Source organism: Anoplophora glabripennis, unplaced genomic scaffold (assembly GCF_000390285.2).
Source record: "Anoplophora glabripennis isolate ALB-LARVAE unplaced genomic scaffold, Agla_2.0 scaffold943, whole genome shotgun sequence".
Classification (NCBI taxonomy): Eukaryota; Metazoa; Arthropoda; class Insecta; order Coleoptera; family Cerambycidae; genus Anoplophora; species Anoplophora glabripennis.
Window position 1 is genome coordinate 89132 of NW_019418820.1, and position 21854 is coordinate 110985.

General features: G+C 31.8%; 1 protein-coding gene across 1 annotated transcript in view; it reads left to right on the top strand.

Annotated features, from left to right (window-relative positions):
• Positions 1-1970: 1970 nt before the first annotated feature.
• The window catches only part of LOC108915865 (dipeptidase 1-like), a 33261-nt gene continuing 13377 nt past the window's right edge, over positions 1971-21854 (top strand). Inside the window, exon 1 of the mRNA XM_018722011.1 lies at positions 1971-2096. Within this exon, the coding sequence (XP_018577527.1) occupies positions 1971-2096 (126 nt within the window). The remainder of the gene's footprint in view (positions 2097-21854) is intronic.

A 21854-nucleotide genomic window follows, 5' to 3' on the forward strand; every position in this document is an offset into this window, starting at 1 on the left:
GGCTTAATTTGTTTTATCGCAGCATCTTGTGAATTTAGCACATATAAATCATATTAGAGAAAAAGTAAACTCTAAATTGGTTTTATATACTCAGAATAGAGTCAAAAGTTCTCAACTGATAACTCAGTAACAGTAATTTGGATTTGAGTAAAACTCACTCATTTCTAATGCAATGTTTCACTCAGTTGTACTCATACTAATAGAGTGACAATTTCACTCAATTGCGTGAAATTTGAGTGAAATTTGTTTACAGTGTAGCAGAGAACAATTGAAAAATATAAAGGGTTATTTATACTAGGTGGCGAAAGAATTACGAATCTGTTTTAGAACTAAAGATATTCAAAGGTATTCAAAGATATGTGTGTGATTGTGCAAACGTAAATAGAACCGTGGGTTGTTGTTCCCATATAGTGAGAGTAATTTATTATTTGTCACATGACCGTTACAAATCTAAAATCTTAAAACCAGCTGAAATATTGACCTCCATATTTGATTAAGCTTGTATGGGCAACTGTGGAAGAAAATAATGACGGTGATTAAGCTCCGGTTCTAAATAATTCTTATATTTTATTCTAAATAGTTCTTATATGTTATGTCTATATGTACTTTGTATTATTGTTTCTGTCAAATTACACTTCTTTATATGGATATTTGATACTATGGATTTTATTTTTTAACTGTGTTCCACCAATTCGGATCATCTGTATTTTTTACATATAATAGGTAAATAATAAATTAATGAACTGTATTTTTTTGGTAGGTTTTCGTTTTCTACCATTTTTAATCGAGCGAAAATTCTGGAAAAAATCTAGAATTTGTAATTCGTAGGCATTTATAAATAGTTTCAACCCCGTTAAGATATCTCGAGTAATTTCGAAAAAAATTATTTAACGTTAAGGGTTGCCACCCCCATTATTCCCTAATTAACGGAGTAGAAGACTGAAATTAAGTGTAAGATGTTTTATATAAAGAACAATGAATGCAAGGTAAAAACTCTTCATTAGTTGCTGGTGCAGTTTTCATATGCTCAATAAGCTATTCCCTTTAGATATAATATTTCAGTTCAAGAAATAAATCGTTTACTTATCCAGCCATTACAAGTATTTAATTATCTTAAATAATTAGTCCAATGTTTACCACTAATGTTTCCTCTTATTTTGTGTACCTATGTCCGCTTGCATTCTTCACAATAGCATCTACATTCATAGACGGCTTTTACTATCATAAATCACAAATTTATTATCTAAAACGACAGCAGATTTTAATGATAGAAAAATATACAGAAATGGCAGAAACGATGGTAATTACCTGAAAGTTTCCAAAGCCGCAGTCAACTAACGTAGGGGGGGCTGCTTATTCATCTCTGGCCACATCACAGTCAACACTGAGTACCTCCTAATTACCATGGCGGTGTAAATAAATATAATAATGGTATCAGCATTCATCCGACATCCCTACGGGCCGCGGCAACAGGTACAATCATGCGCTTTGGGCGGATGCAACTCTATCGACCGACGCTCGCGGCTCGTCTCTGAAGATGTCCTAGAAGATGCTATTCATCGACAGAAGCAATTTCCCGTCACAATCGGCGCCCATAAAGTATTTACGGGACCACCTGTCCTATTTATAACGTGCACAATGAACCCCTTTCATGCGAAACGTAGTCTCGCCTCTTCGCTCGGATGAAGGACCCTCTCGCGATGCTCGATTACATCACCCGCCCGACCCGCTGGAGGTTCTTTTACTGGCCATGGGAGTAATCGTCCGGTTGGATGGATGATCGGGAGTCGGAAGTATTGGAGGTTTCAACACCTGGCCGCGGACGTTCGCGTGAGTGACGCCGTTTCGGCAGATCACGTGCGGCACAAGCGCGCGCCGCCGTCATGGTAACGGGGGACAGCATCTCCAGGCACTCGACAGTCAGTGCAGGTAGCACGAGGTGATCAATGCAGCCGTGATGCAAGGGCCCGATGGTCAACAGGGGCCACGGGACCGAGCCGGACCCGTGGATGCTGGATCCGGAACTGCGGCACCACATCCAGAACTGCCCATGTCCCTGCAACCATATGGGCTACGGGAACTATTTAGATTATCAGGTAACTGCCCCCACTCATTTGATGTTGTCTTGTTGTCTAGCTTCGGTAGCCTCCTCGTTGAGGAATTGCTTCTTTCGATTGCGGGTAGTTCGAGAACTCCGTACGAGAAACATGTTTGCGTATCCTCAGTTTCGTAAATCGTCTTTTTTAAACAATCGTGTATTGTTGCATTGATATGTTCTTTAAATACGAAAATAGAAAAGATGTTTTAAACAATGCATTTTGCGGTGTTCTGACCAGTGCATTGAATATAAAAATATGCATCTGCCTAATTACATATCAAGAAAATAATACATACAGGGTGTCTCACGGTGACGGCATTAGTGACATTAGAATTATTTCAGGGACTACTTCGATTTGAATTTTGAAAATTTGGGATATCGGGTTTTCGGGAATGCCCTTCTCAACTAAAATAATGGCGTCCACGTACCACTTTCGGTTATACCGGATGTCGCCATCAACTTGCTTATTTTAAATGGAACACCCTATATTTTTGCAATTTTGGATTCTACGTGTTATTTTAGGTAAACTTTTCGAGATATTAATTTTTTTTCAAAAATATGGAGGGAAACAGTTGCTAGCTTCAAAATGAAGGAAACATTATTTTTGGGGGAGGGGGGGGGTGTAGTTAGACCCCTAAGCTTCCCATCCATACTTTCAAAGTGGCTTAATTGCATACAAGGTGCTAGAAATTTAATGCCGAGTTTAGTTAACTTCAAACCTTCATAAGTCGGTTTTTTTAAATGGAACACCCTGTATATTTTTCTATATTCTGATGCACAATTTTAATTTCTTTCGAACGGTATCAGGGTTCCCTATACCTATCTCTTCCAATTTTTAAGTTATCTACTATTTTTTGTGTAATCACCTAAAATCATGTAATTTCTTGCGAGGATAGCTGTGGAATTTTTAGCAAAACTTCGAAACAATCAACTAAACTGTTAATTTATTGTTAGTCGCTTGCAGTGACAGTTTAATTTTGTGTTTATAAGAAATGGAAAACAATAAATATTCATTTGCTGATATTTTAAATTCATTCACGGACGTTGCAATGGAATTATAAGCAGAACATGTACAGTTTTTAATAAGACAGGTATCCAAATTTGCCACCAATGAGCCACCTAGTTAAGAAGAATTTTAGCAAATCAACTATAGTATGGTCGAATTTATGCAGAAAGAATTTTACCAAAACCCAATCACTTCAAATGAAGATAATGTAATAAATGTGCTAGCCTATTTTAATATTCATCCAGAATCCTCAACTCGTGCCACAGAGTATGACTTAGGCATTTCACGAGTGTCTATTCACAGTATGTTAAGAACTATAATGATATGCATCCATACAAATTTAAGCTACTTTCTGCTCTTCATCCGGGTGACGCCGTGCAACATGTACAACTTTGTGAAACGATGTTAGTGCGATACCAAGAAGATCCACAATTTTTGCAACATATATGGATAGACGAGTCAAAATTTACGAGACAAACTATTTTTAATAGACGTAATACTCATTTGTGGTCATTTAAAAACCCTCATGTTATCCGGAAAAGAAAATTTCAAAATAAAACCAAATTTCTTACCATATCTACGAAGAAAATTTAAATGCCGACAGATATCTCAATATTTTGCAAAAGGTTGTGACAGATTTTCTAGATGATATACCTTTAGACCAACTAAGGAAGTGTTGGTATCAATTAGACGGGGCTCCACCTCACTGTCACAATCAAATCGATTAACAGCTGACTGAAATATTTGAAGATAGATGGATGAGACGCCTAGGACCGTGGAATTGGCCAGTGAGGTCTCCCGACCTCACTCCATTAGATTTTTATGTTTGGGTAGTAATAAAGCAAAAAGTTTAATCTACACCCGTTGCTTCAAAAGAGGATTTGATTGCTCGAATACGAAGAGCGTTCCATGAATTGCCTGTAGCTGAAATAGCAAAAGCGGTGACTGATGGTGTTATCTCTAGAATCCACAAATGCTTAGCTGTTAATGGGGGTCATATGACTTTTTTAAGTATTTTTTTATCTTAATGCATTATTATTATCAACATACATTATTAAAATTGTGTATTACTATGTATGAAATAGATTTTTTAGAATTCTTCTTAACTTTAATCTGCTCCTTGGTGGAAAATTGGGATATGTCTCATTAAAAACTGTAAATGTTCTGCTTAGAATCCCATTGCAACGTCTGTAAATAAATAATAATAAATAACTGGTGAAAGTTTATTTGTTTGTTTTGAAGTTTTGCTAAAAATTCCACAGCTATCCTCGCAAGAAATTACATGATTTTAGGTGATTACACAAAAAATAGTAGATAACTTAAAAACTAGAAGAGATAGGTATAGGGAACCCTGATACCGTTCGAAAGAGAATAAAATTGTATATGTAAAACATACAGGGTGTTCCACTTAAAAAACCGACTTATGAAGGTTTGAAGTTAACTAAACTGGGCATTAAATTTCTAGCACCCTGTATGCTATTAAGCCACTTTGAAAGTAAGGATTGGAAGCTTAGGGGTCCAACTATCCCCCCTAGAAATATTGTTGCTTTATATTTCTTACTATAAAATACACATGGTTTGAAGCTAGTCACTGTTTCTCTCCATTTTTTTGAAAAAAATTAAATATCTTGAAAGCGGTTAATTTTAGGAATAGGGAAACTTCATAAAAGTCCACCTAAAATAACACGTAGAATCCAAAATTGCAATTATATATAGGGTGTTCAATTTAAAATAAGCAAGTTGATGGCGACTTCCGGTATAACCGGAAGTGGTACGTGGACGCCATTATTTTAGTTGAGAAGGGCATGCCCGAAAACCCGGTATATACAAAATATACAAATTCATAATAATTAAGTGGACACGTAAATGACTTTACAATTTATTCTTTAGTTATGACATAAAAAACCAGTATATCCATATAAACCAGGAAATCATATTCTTTTTTTGGGTTTTTGCCACCTATGAAAAAATTTAAAAAATGAATGTCATACACCCTTGCGTCAAAAGAATTAGTCAAAGGTTATTTTTGTGAAAATAGTTTTGCCTAACCAAAAATACCACACTGAAAACAGCAGACAAATACAAAATACACATCATTATGTATCGGGCACTTTAATAAGTGTTACTGTTTTGAAAATCTATTTGTGTGTAATTATTGTTGATGGTTAAATTTGTTTGTTTTTGACTTTTTCCGTAGTTAGAGATCCAAGCTCACATAAGAATTTGGAACACATCTTTCATAGTTCAAAAAAAGTAAAGGCAATTTTTTTAAATGTTCTTTCAACAGTATTACTTTCCTCCTCCAAAATTTTGGTAGAACTCCATTGAATATGACGTTAATCAAATTACAAAATTTAATAGAAGCTTTTCCTCCATATGAATTATGTTTATTACATTTGTATTTATACAGATATTACTGAAACGAATATTGATTAATTTATAATAATACGTAATGCGAAATCTGCTGTAAGTATTGTCCATTATAAATATATAAGTTCTCTATTTTACTTGTTCTCGGTGTTATATAATGCCACAGAGTTAAAATTAAATAGTTAAATATACATATAACTCTATCAGCTTGAAGATGGTAATACATTCTCTTAATATCTAAATTAGTGAAAGTATTAATACAAAATTCGGTACATGTTTTTTTACTCATATTTATACAAAGAAGAAATAGATTTTTTCCATAGCTTTGTAAAAAATGCAAACTGCTTTTTTATTAAAAAAAATCATGTTCTGTTATTAGCTATAGTATTTTTACTCTCTTTTAACTGCATTAATGCAAAAATATAATTAATAAAAAAAAACATATACCCGATAAATTGAAATTGTTAAATAATGAAATCATGCAAAATATTTTGTATTTTTGTTGTTCTCTCATTACCTGTAACAAAGATGTTCATCTCTACAAAGAGATTTGTTTGTTTAAATATATTTATTATATTCATATTTCTGGCATCGAAGAACATTGAGTTCATTTGGTAAGAATTGTAAAAAAAAGTTTTCAATTTGTTTGCATTGGCCTCTTATTTTCTTATCTTTCAGAAAATATAAGTTTTCATGAACAGCTATGGTAACTAAAAAAATGATTGCTTTCGAAAATAAAGGATACAGTTTTTTTAAGATAAATTTAAAAATGATATTATGTTACAATTACATCCAAAAATAATACAACATGCACAACCAAAAGTGAATACACAATTTAGAAAAACGTAAAAAAAGTATTTATTGTATTGTAGTAACAGGGTGGTCCGAATTTTATGCAGGAAACTTCGAGGGCAAATAGATCTCTTTAAAATATATGTGTTTGCCTTATACACATTGGACTGGAACAGCTCCGTTTTAGAGATACAGTTTGTTGAAGTTGTTAAAAAAATTGATTTTTTTGTTCATACCTCCGGAATCTATACTCGATCTCAATAAAATTTGGTACTGATAATAAATGACAGTAGACCTTACATTCCCTAAAATATCAGCTCTAAAGGTACAACCAGTGGTGTACAACTGGGCAGGGGTCATCTCCACTGCATTTTTTACAAGTTATTGTAACGGATTTATATTCTAATGCACAAAATACATAATAAAGGTAACTTAAATTTTTTCCCTAAGATTCGCCGTTTTCAAGTTATTGATGATATTAGCTTCAATTAATTCCATTAACAGATGTCAGAAATGTATCGATGTGGGTGGTTCGCATTTTGAACAATTGTTGTAAATACGTAACGTTAATTTTGTTTCTTGTTTAGTTGCTGTTGCTTGGTAAATATATTTTTATTATTATTATTATGACTTAAATTGTTATTTGTAAAGAACATTAGGCCTCCAGGGAAAACTAAAACATGCCAGGAACACTACCTTACAGGTGGTGTAGAAAGAAGTGTGAAGAATTTTGTTGATGTGCTTACAAATTGACTCACTTTTAAGCATAAACATAAATATTCTTGTAATATTATGGTTAGAAGTGTCTGCCACAAGGGGATTGTATTGGTATGAATAACTTGAGAATGACGAATCTTAGCAAAAATGTAACTAATTCTATTCAGTACATACAACGTTTTAAATAATCATCTTTATGTTTAAATAATATTACTTGTTTTCATTTAACTCGAAATAGGTGTCTTTTATCAAAACATATTACCTAAAAGACAAGCAAATAACGTTTATTTATTAAAGTGGAAGAGTCAAAATATTTATAGTAAAAATTTTGTTTCAAATTTGACACTTTAATTAGTTTTGAAAATTTGAAAAGATTTTGATAAAAGTACTTCTTATAGAAGTTTGGCAGCCGAATTAAGGTACACCCCGTATACCATTTATACAACGTTATTATCTATTTGTGCTTGTATTTAAAATTTTCCCTTACTGTACAGTAAAAATTTTTATATACGATTATGAATTATAAAAAAAAATACCGTAACATAAATTATATCTTACTTCTGTCTCATCATAAGGATTAAGTACATAAAGCAACTTTAAAATCTCGGCAGAGATATGGAACCCCGATATTTATCATGCGCCTCGCAGACCCTAACGTTTGGCATTGCCACCCTTTTCTCTTTCTTCACACCTCCTCCATCAACCTGCTTTGTCGTTATGCCCCCATCTATTATTCTTACCCGGTCAGAATCACACAAAGGCATAACATTACTGCTTAATATTATTCGTTAAAGTTTCATTTATTCCCTTCCTGCTCGACTATAGTATGCGAATTTGTTACATTAAGATTTATTTTGTATACCTAGCGAAGATTAATCATCTTCAAATAGTTTGTTTTCTACGGAGAAAAATAGTACCTTGAATCAAGAATACATTTTATCTCTCCGTTGTAAACAACACACAAGGTAAATATGTCTCGTCCAAATCAAACTGACTTAAAATTAAAATTAAAAAGGTCCGTTTAATTTTAATTAGTTTGGTCAATTTATTGGTAACTGATATAGGCATATTAATATTAAAACAACTGCGCGTCGGTTTCTGTTTGTACAGAACTTTGTGTTGCTCATACTTACAAGTGTGGAAGGTATGTTTTTATTCTCAAATGTTTTAGTTTTTATAAATAAATATTGTGTTGAATTTATTTGTTAAATTATTAAGTTTACTAAAAATTCAACAACAAAATAATTTCACTTATAAATAACTTCGAATTTACATTATATTATTTTTTTACAATGTTTTATTACATCAGAAGATAAAAGGAACTCATAGAAATATTAAATTTCTATATTTAATTTACTTAACACTACTTAAATTTTCTTATTTAAATTAGATTAGGTACTTTAACAATATTTCAACTTATGGTGAATGCGCCAGTCAAATTTTTATGGTCAAATAAGGGAATTTAGCTAAACTTGCATCAACAAAGTTCCTTTGTTCTTTTAGGCGTCAAAATTGACAAAAAATTTTAATTTTCTTTTTCAAATAAATCTTAAAGACTTGATTTGAAAAAAATTGAAATAACCTCAGTTCCAATCAGTATCATGAAAGGACATTCAAGTTTTGTATTCACAAAACATTTGTTTTTATTACCAAATAAATCTAATTTCAGATTACAGATTAGATTTGTATCGAAAATGTTTCGGTGATGACTAATAAAATAATTACTTAGTACGGTTAGAAATACACGCTGAAAAAAAAATTGTGTATATTAAAAAAATAATAATAATAAAAACACGTTCTGTTTTACCCAGAAATGCTTAGTATTAATAAGAATGGTTTAAATTCTACACAACACAGGGTGATTCACAGATGGTGACCAAAAATGAAACCTCGTATTCTTTGGTGAATTCTAAGGGTCTTTCCTATAAAGTTTTTAATTAGGATGTTTCGTTAAAAAGATACAGGGTGTTAAACTTCAAAAAATTATTTTTAATTTTTTTAAATAATTTAAAAACTAGTAAGTTAAATAATTTGAAATTGGACACATGTATTTATGTCAACGTTGTCCAAAATCTGAGGGCTTTTCCTAAAATGTATCTGTTCCAGTAGCGGAGATACAGGGGATCGGTGGCATATTTTTCTAAATCAAATAGTACGCCACTGCTTTATGGTAACTACCATGATATTTTCGGATTCGTCTTTCAATTTTCTACAAATTACTACGCTCTTATATTTTTCAAAAAAGCCAGATTTTCGAGTAAAACTTAAAAAACCAACTGAAAACACTTTTACTTTTAAATGACCAATCATTCGGTTATTTATTCGAATAAAGGAATTAATAACATTAGTCATTATTTTAATGATTTTGTTTGAGTAAATGTTCAAAAATACTTCCATCTTTTTAGTAACGAAAATGTAATTTGTTCGAAATTTATTGTTGTTTGAATCTGATGAAAAACATTATTTATTCTTTCTTCTAACAGCTCTGAATGTCAAGGTTGCTATCGCAGCCCACTATGTAATTTTAAAAAGCAGTATATTCGAATACCGAAGTGTGTTTTAAGTTCGGTTTTTAAGTTTTACTCGAAAATCAGAGTAAAGTAAGTAACATTGAAAAACCAATCCGAAAATATCATGGTTGTTATCGTAAAGCAGTGGCGTACTAGTTTACGTATTTAGAAAAATATCCAACCGATACCCTGTATCTCCCCACTGGATCACGTAAATTTTAGGAAAAGCCCTCCGATTTTGGACAGAGTTTATATAAATACATGTGTCCAATTACAAATTATTTCACGTACTAGTTTTTAAATTGTTTAACAAAATTAAAAATATTTTTTGAAGTTTAACACCTGTATCTTTTTAACGAAGCATCCTAGATAAAAACTGTATAGGAAAGACTCCCCTTAAAATTCACCAAAGAATACGAGGTTTCATTTTTGGTCATCATTTGTGAATCACCCTGTATATTCCCATTCTCACATACTTTAGTTTTTTTAACTAAAAATTGTTTTATAAGCTCATTTCTTTGTTAAAAGTTCCCTCAAAATTGTTCACCAAAATAATTTGAGTCATAAATACCTTTGAATTTGTTATTTTAATTAACAAAATAATTTGACATAGCTGATATTACAACAACTGTTCAAAATTTTGTCGACGTGACGTATAAACAGATTTGGGCCCGTTTTACCCAGTTTCCACGAACTAACACAAATGTTGTTTTGCTTCACCATAACACAAATGCTTCACCATTGCACAAATGTTGTCTTGCCTCACCATCATTTAAAACGATATTCATCAACTTCGAGTTGCTATACATGTAAGCCAATTTTGACAATTGAAAAACTAATGTAAACACTAAACGCGAATGCCGTTAGAGACTACAGTAATCCAGCAATGTAAGGGTTGTAAATACTACAACTTCAATAATTTTTTCCTTGGAAGCTATAAGGATTTTACAAACATTTTTTTACCATATTGATTCCAATTTTCATGACGTATCTATTCCCAAATTTTGTTGGATACGTTGTGAATCTCCCTGTATACACAAGTACTGGCACACCAAATTTCATTTAAATCGGAAGAGACGTTTTTATAATTTGAAAAACAACCAGTTCTTGAAGTGACTTTCGATAGAGGTAAAAATAGTTAAATACAGTTATTTTGACCACAAGAATGTGTAGTTCCATATATGCCCCCCCCCCCCCTAATTGTTACTACACGTTGTAAGTTTCAAAAATTACATTATTGTTACTGGACGCTTTATTCCATCCAGTCAAACCAAAAAGTGTTTAGGTTTTGAAATTTTATGTTGGTAAGTCGCTGATTGCGAAAAAGTGTTTAAGTTTTGAAGTGCGTTTTTTGCTTCATTTCATAGAACTTGTAGTCCTAGGCCCACCCCTAGCAAAAATCATAGCTATATGGTTCCATATACTAGAATGCAGGAACATTCTTTATTCCGGCGCATTCGCCATAAATTTAAATTTTTATGAAATTTTTAATTCAAACAAGAAAATTAAGACAATTACTAAATAAACTAAACACATTTAGGAAAAGCTAGGAGAGGTTTATTTTTATTATCAAATAAATCAAAATTTGGATAGCACTTTATTTAGATTAGTTTAGAAATACATTGAAGATAATGCAATTAATTATGGAAAAATTGTTAGTACTCTGAAGGAAATCGAAATGAAGATAGTCTCCATTATAATAGCAATTTTTTGTATTAATGTTACAATATTGCATGTCATACTTAATAAAAATTGTTTTATTAGCACGATTTTAATGCTTTAAGTCGATTTTAATAGAACAAAATGTGAATAGGCACATTTTTCTAGCATTTCTTCTAGAAAGGTAACTAGATAACTTATTGCACTCAGTAATTGACATTAGTTGAGGACTATCTATTAACGATTATAAATGATTGATCTAATTTTATAACAGTAGCTAACGTCTCGTATACAAGGAGACATGTCACAAGTATAATTATACACTGTAAAAAAATCGGTGTGAGAGAAATCAATAAAGGTTTAGAGTGAATCCATTGAGTGACATTATTGAGAACATTTTCACTCAATATAGGGCATTTTAGTAATTTGTGTTTTTATTTAAAATAAAACTGCGTACTTTCACTCAACTATAGGTACTCCTTAAATAAATTCTTCACGTAAAATCGTATTTGGTGCACTTGTACCTAAATCAGAGTAAATGTCCTCATTACTGAGTGAATTTAATTGTATATTAATTTCGAGTAATTTGAATGGCATCGTGAAGATGGCACCACTTACATATTGCTTCTGTAATCTCGACCACAGTTGATAGGGGCCTGTTAGATGCTTCAGAAAAGCGTGATCGCCAGGAGAACAGGCCTTAGTCGGCGATGGTGGGTCTCAGCTGGCGGATCTCAGCCAGGACAGGAGTATACCCCACGAAGTGATTTAATTTCGACACTGAATAGGTATACTAATTAATCTTTTATGAGTGATTTATTTTTGCACTCAATATTTACTTAATTAAAACTTAAAACCAAGTCTGAGTAAAAAATGACTCAATTATAGTTCAATTTTAATCATATTAGAGAAAAAGTTAACTCTAAATTGGTTTTATATACTCAGAATAGAGTGAAAAATCGCTCAATTGATAGTTAGCAGTAACTCGAATTTGAGTAAAACACAAATTTCTGATGCAATAGTTTCACTCAGTTGTATTGATACTAATAAAGTGAAAATTTCACTCAATCGGGTGTTGACAGAAATTGATATATTATTGAGTGAAGTTGAGTGAAATTTGAGTGAAATTTTTTTACAGTGTACGTTATCGATCATTTTCTTTAAAAAGGACGATCCTTTTCATATTATTTTTGAAAAACTTCCTTAAAGTATTAAAGGAACAAAATATGATTGTTAAACTGTGTCAAACGGTGCAAATTTAAAAAATAAACTAACATATACAAAATGTATGTGACATCAAATGATCTGTAAAATCTCTATCGACTTTTAAAAGCTTAAATTTGGATATTACTAAGTTTTCGAACTTATGTCCGTGCCTTATTGCCTGATTACTGAAGAATTTAGAAAAAGTAGTTTTACACAGAAAAGTAACATACATTTTTTGACGATCAGTTTGAATTGTAACAATTACATTTGAGAGACCACCATACCCATACGTTTTTTGAGTCGTTTAATCTGAAACTAGTGTCCGTTTAATAAATTTAGCTCATGTTCAATGTCAACTCTTTTTTGATGTCTCGCTACCCTGAGGAGATCGAGATACCAACCTGAGAAGAGATAATCGGCCTTCAAATGACCATGAAAGTGACTGTTAAAATAACTCAACCACTCATATGAACTTAAAAGTTCGAGCTCTATCGGAATCTGGAGTCATAGATTGTATTATCTGCAAGAAGCAATGGATGTCCTTCAAATAACCTTGACCATGAGCTAACTTTGTCAAACGGATGCGGTTATATTTTTATTACACGCTAGATTTTCTGTGCTGTGTTAATGTTTTGTTTAGTAGAGGAAAAAAATAGATAGAGATAATTTTGTTTGTCTCTTTAGTTTTCCAATTCCACCAAAGAATTATAATTTCTATATAAATGCACAGACAATATAGCGTATCGCTACAGACTGCTACTTAAATGCGGGAAATTGGCAACCCGAAATGGAAGCAGGGTCTCCTTAGCCGACTTCCGCTATAAAATTTAGCGTGGTAACTCTTCTACTTTCTAATAGCCGGCAGTTCCAGCGGTGGCTTTGTTGCCAAATAATAACTGGTAAATAAATTTAATGCTTTCAGTTACGTAATTAAAGAGATATGGAACTTATCTTGTGTTTGGAAATCACATTTGCCTTAAATGTTAAATAAAATAAATCAAGTTAGAATTATGAAACTATGAATTTACTTAATTAATTATTTATTTTATATCACCTTGGAATGGGAAAATTCAAAAACTCGAAAGTAATGTTTTTGGATTTGTGCGTCGACTTCCAATATGGTACGATATCAAAATCTATGTTTAAAAAAATTGCATTATACATATTGTGTATCCTTAGATGGGTACTGCCTCTTATTGTTGATTTCTTTAGATAGGTAAATAACTATTTATTGACACAAGTGTTGCATATATATGTTGCATATGTCATTGGTAGTGCCCATATTTGTGACACAAGGTGTTCAAAAAAATTAACACAATATAAAATTGCTGGAACCTCAAGGAGTAGTTGAATACGAAATTTATTTAAAAAAACAACAAATCATCAATCAATACAGAGATAAGATAATGCGTTCGCTACTGCTGTTGCAATTTTTAACTAACTAACTTTTTTGTTTTTCGACATACTGACTTCGGAGCGTTTCAATTCAACGCAGAACGGACAATCAGAACCAGAGTAGTGGGGAGACTTTTTTAATTATTTTTTCAATTCAACGCACCGTTTCCGAATTATAAGACCTTTTTTACTGTATCACCTCACACACCTCTTCTTTCCGAAATTTATTTTCCACATACGGACTTCGGACCTTTTCCATCAACGCAGAATTGTCATACAGAACCACGGGTGTGGGGAGATTTTTTCAATTATTTTTTCGATTTAACGCACCATTTCCGAGTTATACGGCCTTTTTACTATAACACGACATACCTCTTGCTTCCAGAATTTATTTTCGACATACGGACTTCGGACCTTTTGCATTCAACACAGAATAAGGGACATACAGAACCCGGGAGGGAGGAGTTGACATTTTTCAATTATTTTTTCGATTCAACGCACCGTTTCCGAGTTATAAACACTTTTTTATCCTATGACGTCACTCACCGTTGGTCCCGATGTTTTTTTTTGACATGCGTGTTTTGACATTTTTCATTCGTTCACCTTGGGAGATTTATTTGTTCACCTTAGGGATTTTTTGATACTTAAAAGTCTAAGCAAATACTGTTTTTTTTTTTCTTTCATATATTGTGACACCCCGCTCTGCGTCACCCACCGAGTACTCTACTCAGAACCAAGGGGAAATTTGTTTATATTTCCAGCCATTTCCGAGTTACGAGCAAAAACCATTTTTTTTTCTTATACTGTGTGACATCATAGATCGATAACGAAGGCTTAACAAGGCCACGCACTTTACCCCACGTTCCCTCCCTAGGTGTCCTGAAATTGCTGGGGAGACTCCTGAAGCAGCAGCAGAGAGAGAGAGAGATAAGCTCTCTATGAGGACAGAGTCACTCTATCTCTATCGCACACTATAACTCTATCTCTCTCGCACACAATCAGACAAAAACGACAGAAACGAACCTTCTTTTAAAAATACATGGGATTTATCATTATTAGAATAACCCATTTTAATTTAAAAAATTAAAAAAATTACAATGGGTTATTCTGATGACGAAAAATAAAACATAATTAACTGTATTATTCAAATAACAATAATGTGCAAAAGTTCATCAGGAATATTGGCAAATTTATTTTGGAGGAAGAATCCCGTCAACGAACACTAAAAAATATTATTAGAAACCTTAGGTGGCCAGAAAACAGCCCCGATCTCATTGTCAGTCCTTTAGACATATTTTTTTTACCTGAAAATTTGCAAGTATTGAAAAAAAATACAGGACGAAATGCTTGATAATTTTGAATTTGTTTTTGAAGCAATTAATAGTAAATTGAAACATATTTTCAACTGTATCATCACAATCACTTGCATGTTGATTTGTAAAATTGTAGGTATATTAATGTTATTTCGTTTTTAGTTATTCTCCTTATGTTGTTGTAAAGGTTAGTTATAAAAAGCGTTGTTTGTTATTTTCATAAGGATGAATTTTAATTTTTTTTAATGATTTTTTTTTATTTTAAACATATATATTTTATGCCAGTAAATTTTGATGTCAAATGAAATAAAGGAAAAGTCGTACATTTGTATTTAAAGTTTCTTTCTATCTTTAATTATTAAACCTATAAGTGGATGTCAAAATACAAAAAAAAAACTGTACCTACAATCCGCGACGTACTAATAACCCACCTTGTATATTAAATAAATTTATCCTCATCATCAAATATTAAAAAAATTATATTACAAGCTGTTTAAAATATTATTACGAATTTTGTTTATTTGGAAATATATTTTCTGCAGTATTTCAATACCAAAAAATGAAAATAGTAGGTAGCTAATTAACGAAATTATGATTAAATAACTTAATTGTAACACCACTACAGAATATCATATGATACATACATAGATATTCGTTGATTCTTTAAAAACATTTTTATCGATACCTACATCATACATTGAAGTAAATACAGTAACGCAAAAAACAGATATTGATAAAAAAATGTACAAAAGAAATCCGTAGGTACGCCTGGCAACATTACCAAAGTCTTGTTTATATGTTGCTAGGATACGCTTAGGTATGCGGGCCGCTGTATTTGATTCTTCCTAAAATTCTGCTGGTGGTGTACTGTACCGGCAATTCGGAAATTTAAAACTGCTGGCCTATTCCAGGAGCGGTCTGTGGCGATAGCTATTTTGTCTGTGATAAATGCAAATTATGTAATTTAGTGTTTAAAAACATAACTGCTATATTATTAATTACTTCGCAAACGTAGATAGAAGTGAATATAAAATTGAATATGCATGATGATGGATTAATGAATGTTTTTCAAAATACGACTATATAAAATCGCAATTCAAATTGCCCATGTAAAGTAATGAAACTGTAAAATGTAAGTAGAACCAACGTGTAATCCACTTATGTGATCTAAGTGAGACAGTACGATTATAATTCGCTCTTTTCGTGATACTGCACCGACATTTAGATCCTTCTGATGTAAGCCTGGCGTAAAAACATCTCAGAAGAAATTCCCCTTAGTAATTGCTTCCGATAAATCAGATTAAGAGGGACCCAAGAATGAGAAAATTGATTGCAAACTAGGACACAATGCTGTACGGAGTGCCCGTTTCCGATGCTTTCACTGAATATCTTATAACTGATGCAGGTAACGGGGAGATCACGTTTGCTTAATGCTTTAATGTTTTATGATAAATTGCACCAAATTGAGTGTTCAATAATTCCGAACATACACGAATATCTAATTACATTTTACTTTAAAAATAGAAAGATTACTTTCAATTCGTCTACAAGGTGTTTTCAAATGAAGTAGCAAAAATGGTACTAGTGAATGTAGAGCCAAAAATAAGAGGATTAAAGGCGATATACCCTCTTAAAGGAGGGGATTGAAATTAACATTTTAATTTTTTTCTTTAACATGGGGAATGCTAGAGACACGAAACTTGGTATGAGCATCCTACTAATAAAGAGACAACTTTTCAATATTTGTTCGATCATTGACGTATTTTATAAAGGAGCGAAACAGTCAACCCCATTGCAATATTTTATTAGAAATTTTTTATATGAAGCAAATTATTTATTTAAAAATATTTATTGGGAAGACTGATTTATTGCGGAACTTTTCTACCTCTTGTAATTTTTCGATAAAACTGATAGTTTTCTAGTAAAAAAAATAGATGCTTTATCGTTCACTAAAGGGGTAACTGCGAAAATTTGTAAAAATAAAGTAGGCGGATGTCATAACAAATAAATTGTTACTTATCATATTAATAAATTGACACTGAAACAACTGCATTCATCAGAAAAACAGATGTTAAAAAGGAACTGTGGATCGTTCGCTGCTCGCTCACTCATTATTTCGCAAAACTGCAAACGGCGGTCATAATCATCCTCATGAAGTTGCTGGACTAAATGTATTTTGTACGGATGGAATTTATTCTTCTTCAAAATGGTTTGTATGCTAGTTCGATTGATCCCAGACACAGATGCCAGCTGCCTCGTACTTAATGTAGGATCAAGATGAACTTGTCCCAAAACTGCAACTTCACTAGCTTCATTAACTATAGGTTTTTCAATTTCTCGTTTTTTATTGGCAACGTCCCCTGTCTCTTGAAATTTTTTTACTAACTCTAGAACATACTTCCTCCTGACATGTCGATCTTAATTTTGTTCATTAAATAGTTGAGCTAGCTGTTCTATTCGCACATTTATTGTTCATAAAGTAAAGCGAAATGATATCTACCCTTTCCGCAATGAAATAAACCATAGTGTTTAATTTTCAAAAACACAATTAAATAAACTACCAACCAACGCATCCAAATAATAGTAGAAAATAATTTGGAATCCACTAATTTTACGTTCATTGTGTGTGTATCATATTCATTTCTGTTTTTTACAATTGTGTTTTTTTTACGAAAGTGATAACAAATCGCCAAAAACCAATGTAACGCAAGAAATACTAAATTTATACCATTGGCGTACTTAACTCGAATGACTGACATTTTTACCGTTACTAATTGTTTGTACATAAGTTTCAACTTTAAAATCAAAATTCTTAATAAGTATTGGGCGGAATTATAAAACTTAAAGTCTATTGTAAAGAGAATTGTAAGAGCTTTCAAAAGAAATACTACTCAACCCCCAATGATGCTTACCCTTGCTTGGGGGTGAAAGTGGCGGAGTCAAAAATACCAGCAAAGAATGTCCCCCTTTAATCTAAAGTCGACGGGTGTGGGCGTTTTTCTACAACCCTCGCGCAGTTCCTGAAAATGGCTCTGTTTCGTTTTCATTTGGCCACCCGTTATAAAACATCTGTATAAAATCACTGTTTCACACATTTGGAATGATCGACTAACCCTGGTCTTGCCTTTAACATTTTCAAATGTTTTGGTTCTAACTATTACCGTTTGAAAATGACTACAAAAAGATGTTTTCCGCAAAATTTTAGGAATTTTCTAAATAATTTGGCAATGCTGCAACCAAGTATAAAACAATCTACACCACCATATGCCAAAAATATATAGTCACCCTGAATATTTGAATATTTTACTGTATTTTCAAACCTTTCCAGATTTTATCTGGACAATATTTTTAATATAATGCACTTTACCACACTAATAGGAAGTAAATGTAGTAGGTACTTCTATATTTTAGTAATATCGTTTTACAATTTAAATCGTGTTTATTACGAAGAAAATATATATTAAACTATTCTTATTTAAAGTAGACTCCACTAGATATTCGTTCCCAAATTCAATAGCGCAGTTTCATACAATACTATACTCAAAATGAGCTTTCGTGTCATCATAGCAATCGATTTTCCCTCATCATACACCGCTAAGTGAATAATTGAAGGATATCAATCTTCTTATATTTGATTAATAGTTTGAGTTTCCTTTTCTAAAAATGAATTTAATTATTCATGAAGGTTTTCCGGCGTTATTTGGTTATCGATATATTCGTAATATTCTATAATGGTTTACATTAGCCGATGTTGGTAAGTTAGTAATTGCCCAAACGTGATACAACAAAAGACAGCAAAAATAAATTAAGAGAGTATCAATATCCTTTAGAAATGATTGAGGAAACATTTCTAACAAGGATTTATTATTAGTTCTAACCATTAGTTGTGCAAGGTGTCCTGTACATAGTTTGGTAGAAGTTGGCAGACGTCTATTCTAAAACACCCCCTATGTATTCTCTTAAGTCATTCGTTACGGATATACACAGCATTTACAAAATTTTGAATTTTTTTATATCCCCATATTTTTGTAGCCGTTTTATGAGACCCATTAAAATTGTATACACAGTCTGTGATGATCTGGTGTATATGCAAACGTATTACTTACTTAAAGTCCAAAGTGTACGTTAATAGACCACATAATTTAGAAGAACTCCAAAATTGTATTATACATGAAATACACAGAGTTAACCCAGAAATAATTCACAATGTGCAAGAAGAATTTCTACACAGACTTGCGTATTGTAAGAAGTCGGTGAGTGGCAATTCGAACACTTAATTTAGGTAAGAAAACTTAATGAATTGCATTTGCTTGACATAGGAATTGTTATCTTTTTAATGAATAAAATTTACGTTTTCTGACATTCATTTACTCGAAAACTTTCCGATGTAAGACAGCAACATTTTAATACTGTCGGATCGATAATGAAACGATCTTTCAGAATCAAGAAAAAAAATAGGGGGTTGCTATTTAAAAAAAATGTCGATGACGTCATTACTCGAAAACAAATGACGGTTGAAAATCGCCTTTTATTCTAAAATATGTATTTTTTAAATTAAAAATCCACCTGTTCGCGGATTTTTCCCAAAAAAAATTTGTTTCGTTTTTATTGAATTTATTCCATACTCCAAAGTGAGGCCCTAAATTTCGAAAAACATTGATATCTCTGCAACACTACCGCAGACGAACCAAATTTGGTACATAATTTAGGTTTATTACTGGTCTTCTTTGACTATGATTTAAAGTTAATTGAAGCACTAGGTGTGAAGGTGTTCATTGGGGATGATTCACCACTAAAATTGTAACGAACTTTTTTTTCCATTGACCGAATTGAAAAATAATAATATTAATCCACAGCAGAATTTAATTTAAAAAAATTTTTTTGCTCTTGTTAAATTTTAAAAAACTTAAATTTTGTGAGTTGTTCCAAACCTACTGCCTTTAAGTGTTAAAACAAGATAAAAATCAATTAATAGCCATCTATTTTATTTGTGCATAAAAATTGTATTTTCCTAAATATTATTTAACAAAGACAATAACTGTTGAAAATATTTTCTTTCTTTCTATTATCAGTAATAAAATTTTCTCATAACCTTTACTTATTTCGATAATAATAATTATGTTTCATGCCAATTTGGCATTTTACATATTGAAGAATAGAATAACACTACATACAATAGCGCTTCAAACAACCATTTGGGTGATGAATCGTGTTCTTTTATGATTTAACTAAAAAAGCTGTCAGTGTAAGCTAATACTCGAGAAAAGTGGATTTTATAGGAAGTTTAATATTTCCCCTGCGATGTAGTCAAGGAGAACACTGGCCAGACATATTAAGGCCAGTTTAATTCTCTTGTATGACATAGAATGTGCGTTAATTTTTCACAGATCGTTGTCGGTAAAAATTAATGAAAAGCTTAATATTGCGTTTTTTTTATAAAATGCTGCTGATTTATTAAATATTGACATTATTATTTAATAATGAAGGTGGTAGTTATTATTGTTGAGCATTTTATTAAGAGTCAAAATCCGCGAGGTGGCGCCCAACGTGGGGCACAAATGTCCGGACGACGAAACACCAGCCTTATTGAAATACAACACGTTATACATTTCATGCATGGTAATTTATAAACAGGACTGTTGAATGAATATTCAAATTTGCATTTACTTGAAAATAATTCAAATTATTATCGCACTGAATTCAAAGCTGAGTGTCTTTTTATTAAGTATCTGGTAAGAACATTTACTATATTTCAATTTATAAATTAAATAGGAATATCTTTGAAGGAGGAACATGGAAAGATTAAATTAAGACAATGGATAATGCAAATATAATCTTGGCAGCATTAAGGTGGTATTAATCGATTACTTTGTATCGGCCGATGTCTCTTTGTCTTCAGCTTCCTACCATGTTTGTTTGATTTTACTGAGCATTAGAAAACAGGTTTTGGACGTACTAAGGCATAATGTAAAAATTAAAAGGAATTGGTATTTAAATATTAACTATTCTAGTAAATGATTTACAAAAATGAAAATGTACTTTTGTAGATAAAGTATTATAATATTAAATCGCATCCTTTCAGAAGAAGTGATTTTCTTACCAAAACAAGACGAGATTTTAGGAGTACATGTTTCTAAAAAGCTTGGAAATTTTAAATTTTTAAAAGTGATTGATTTAGAAGTTATACATACAGGATATACGCGTATTTAGATAATCACTGATCAATTAAAACAAACATTTTTTTCTTCCTTGCATGGAACTAGTAAGAGAAGTTCCAAAATGGTATATTGCTCGCCGTTGTAATTTTTATATAGTACCTATTGACACAACTGTGAGTTGACTTACGACCATACCAGTGTCCCATTTTAAAGGAAACAACGTAATATTTTGAAAATTATTCGCTGCATAATTTTTATTTTTTAATAAATGTAGCATTCATCGGGGGAACAAATATTGTAATATTATTCCCTCCCTTCAAAGACATTCGAAGGGTAACTTCGATTTTTTTAAATGGTAATCATATTTTTTATAACGTATTCTTATTTCGATTATTATTTTGGACATCTTTTGTATGAAACTTTCTTCAAAAATGTACTGTAACTGAGTTATTTAAAAAAAATACCATTTAATGGATGTTCCTATTTCTTTTTGACGTGCAACTCATTTTACATTTTTATTTAATAACATGAAGTAGCCGAATGAAGTACCATCTTCTTCAAAGCAACTCTGAAGCATTCGAGGCAAGTGCTGGTTGGTTTGCAACAAAATTTGCTGTGATGTGCTAGCAC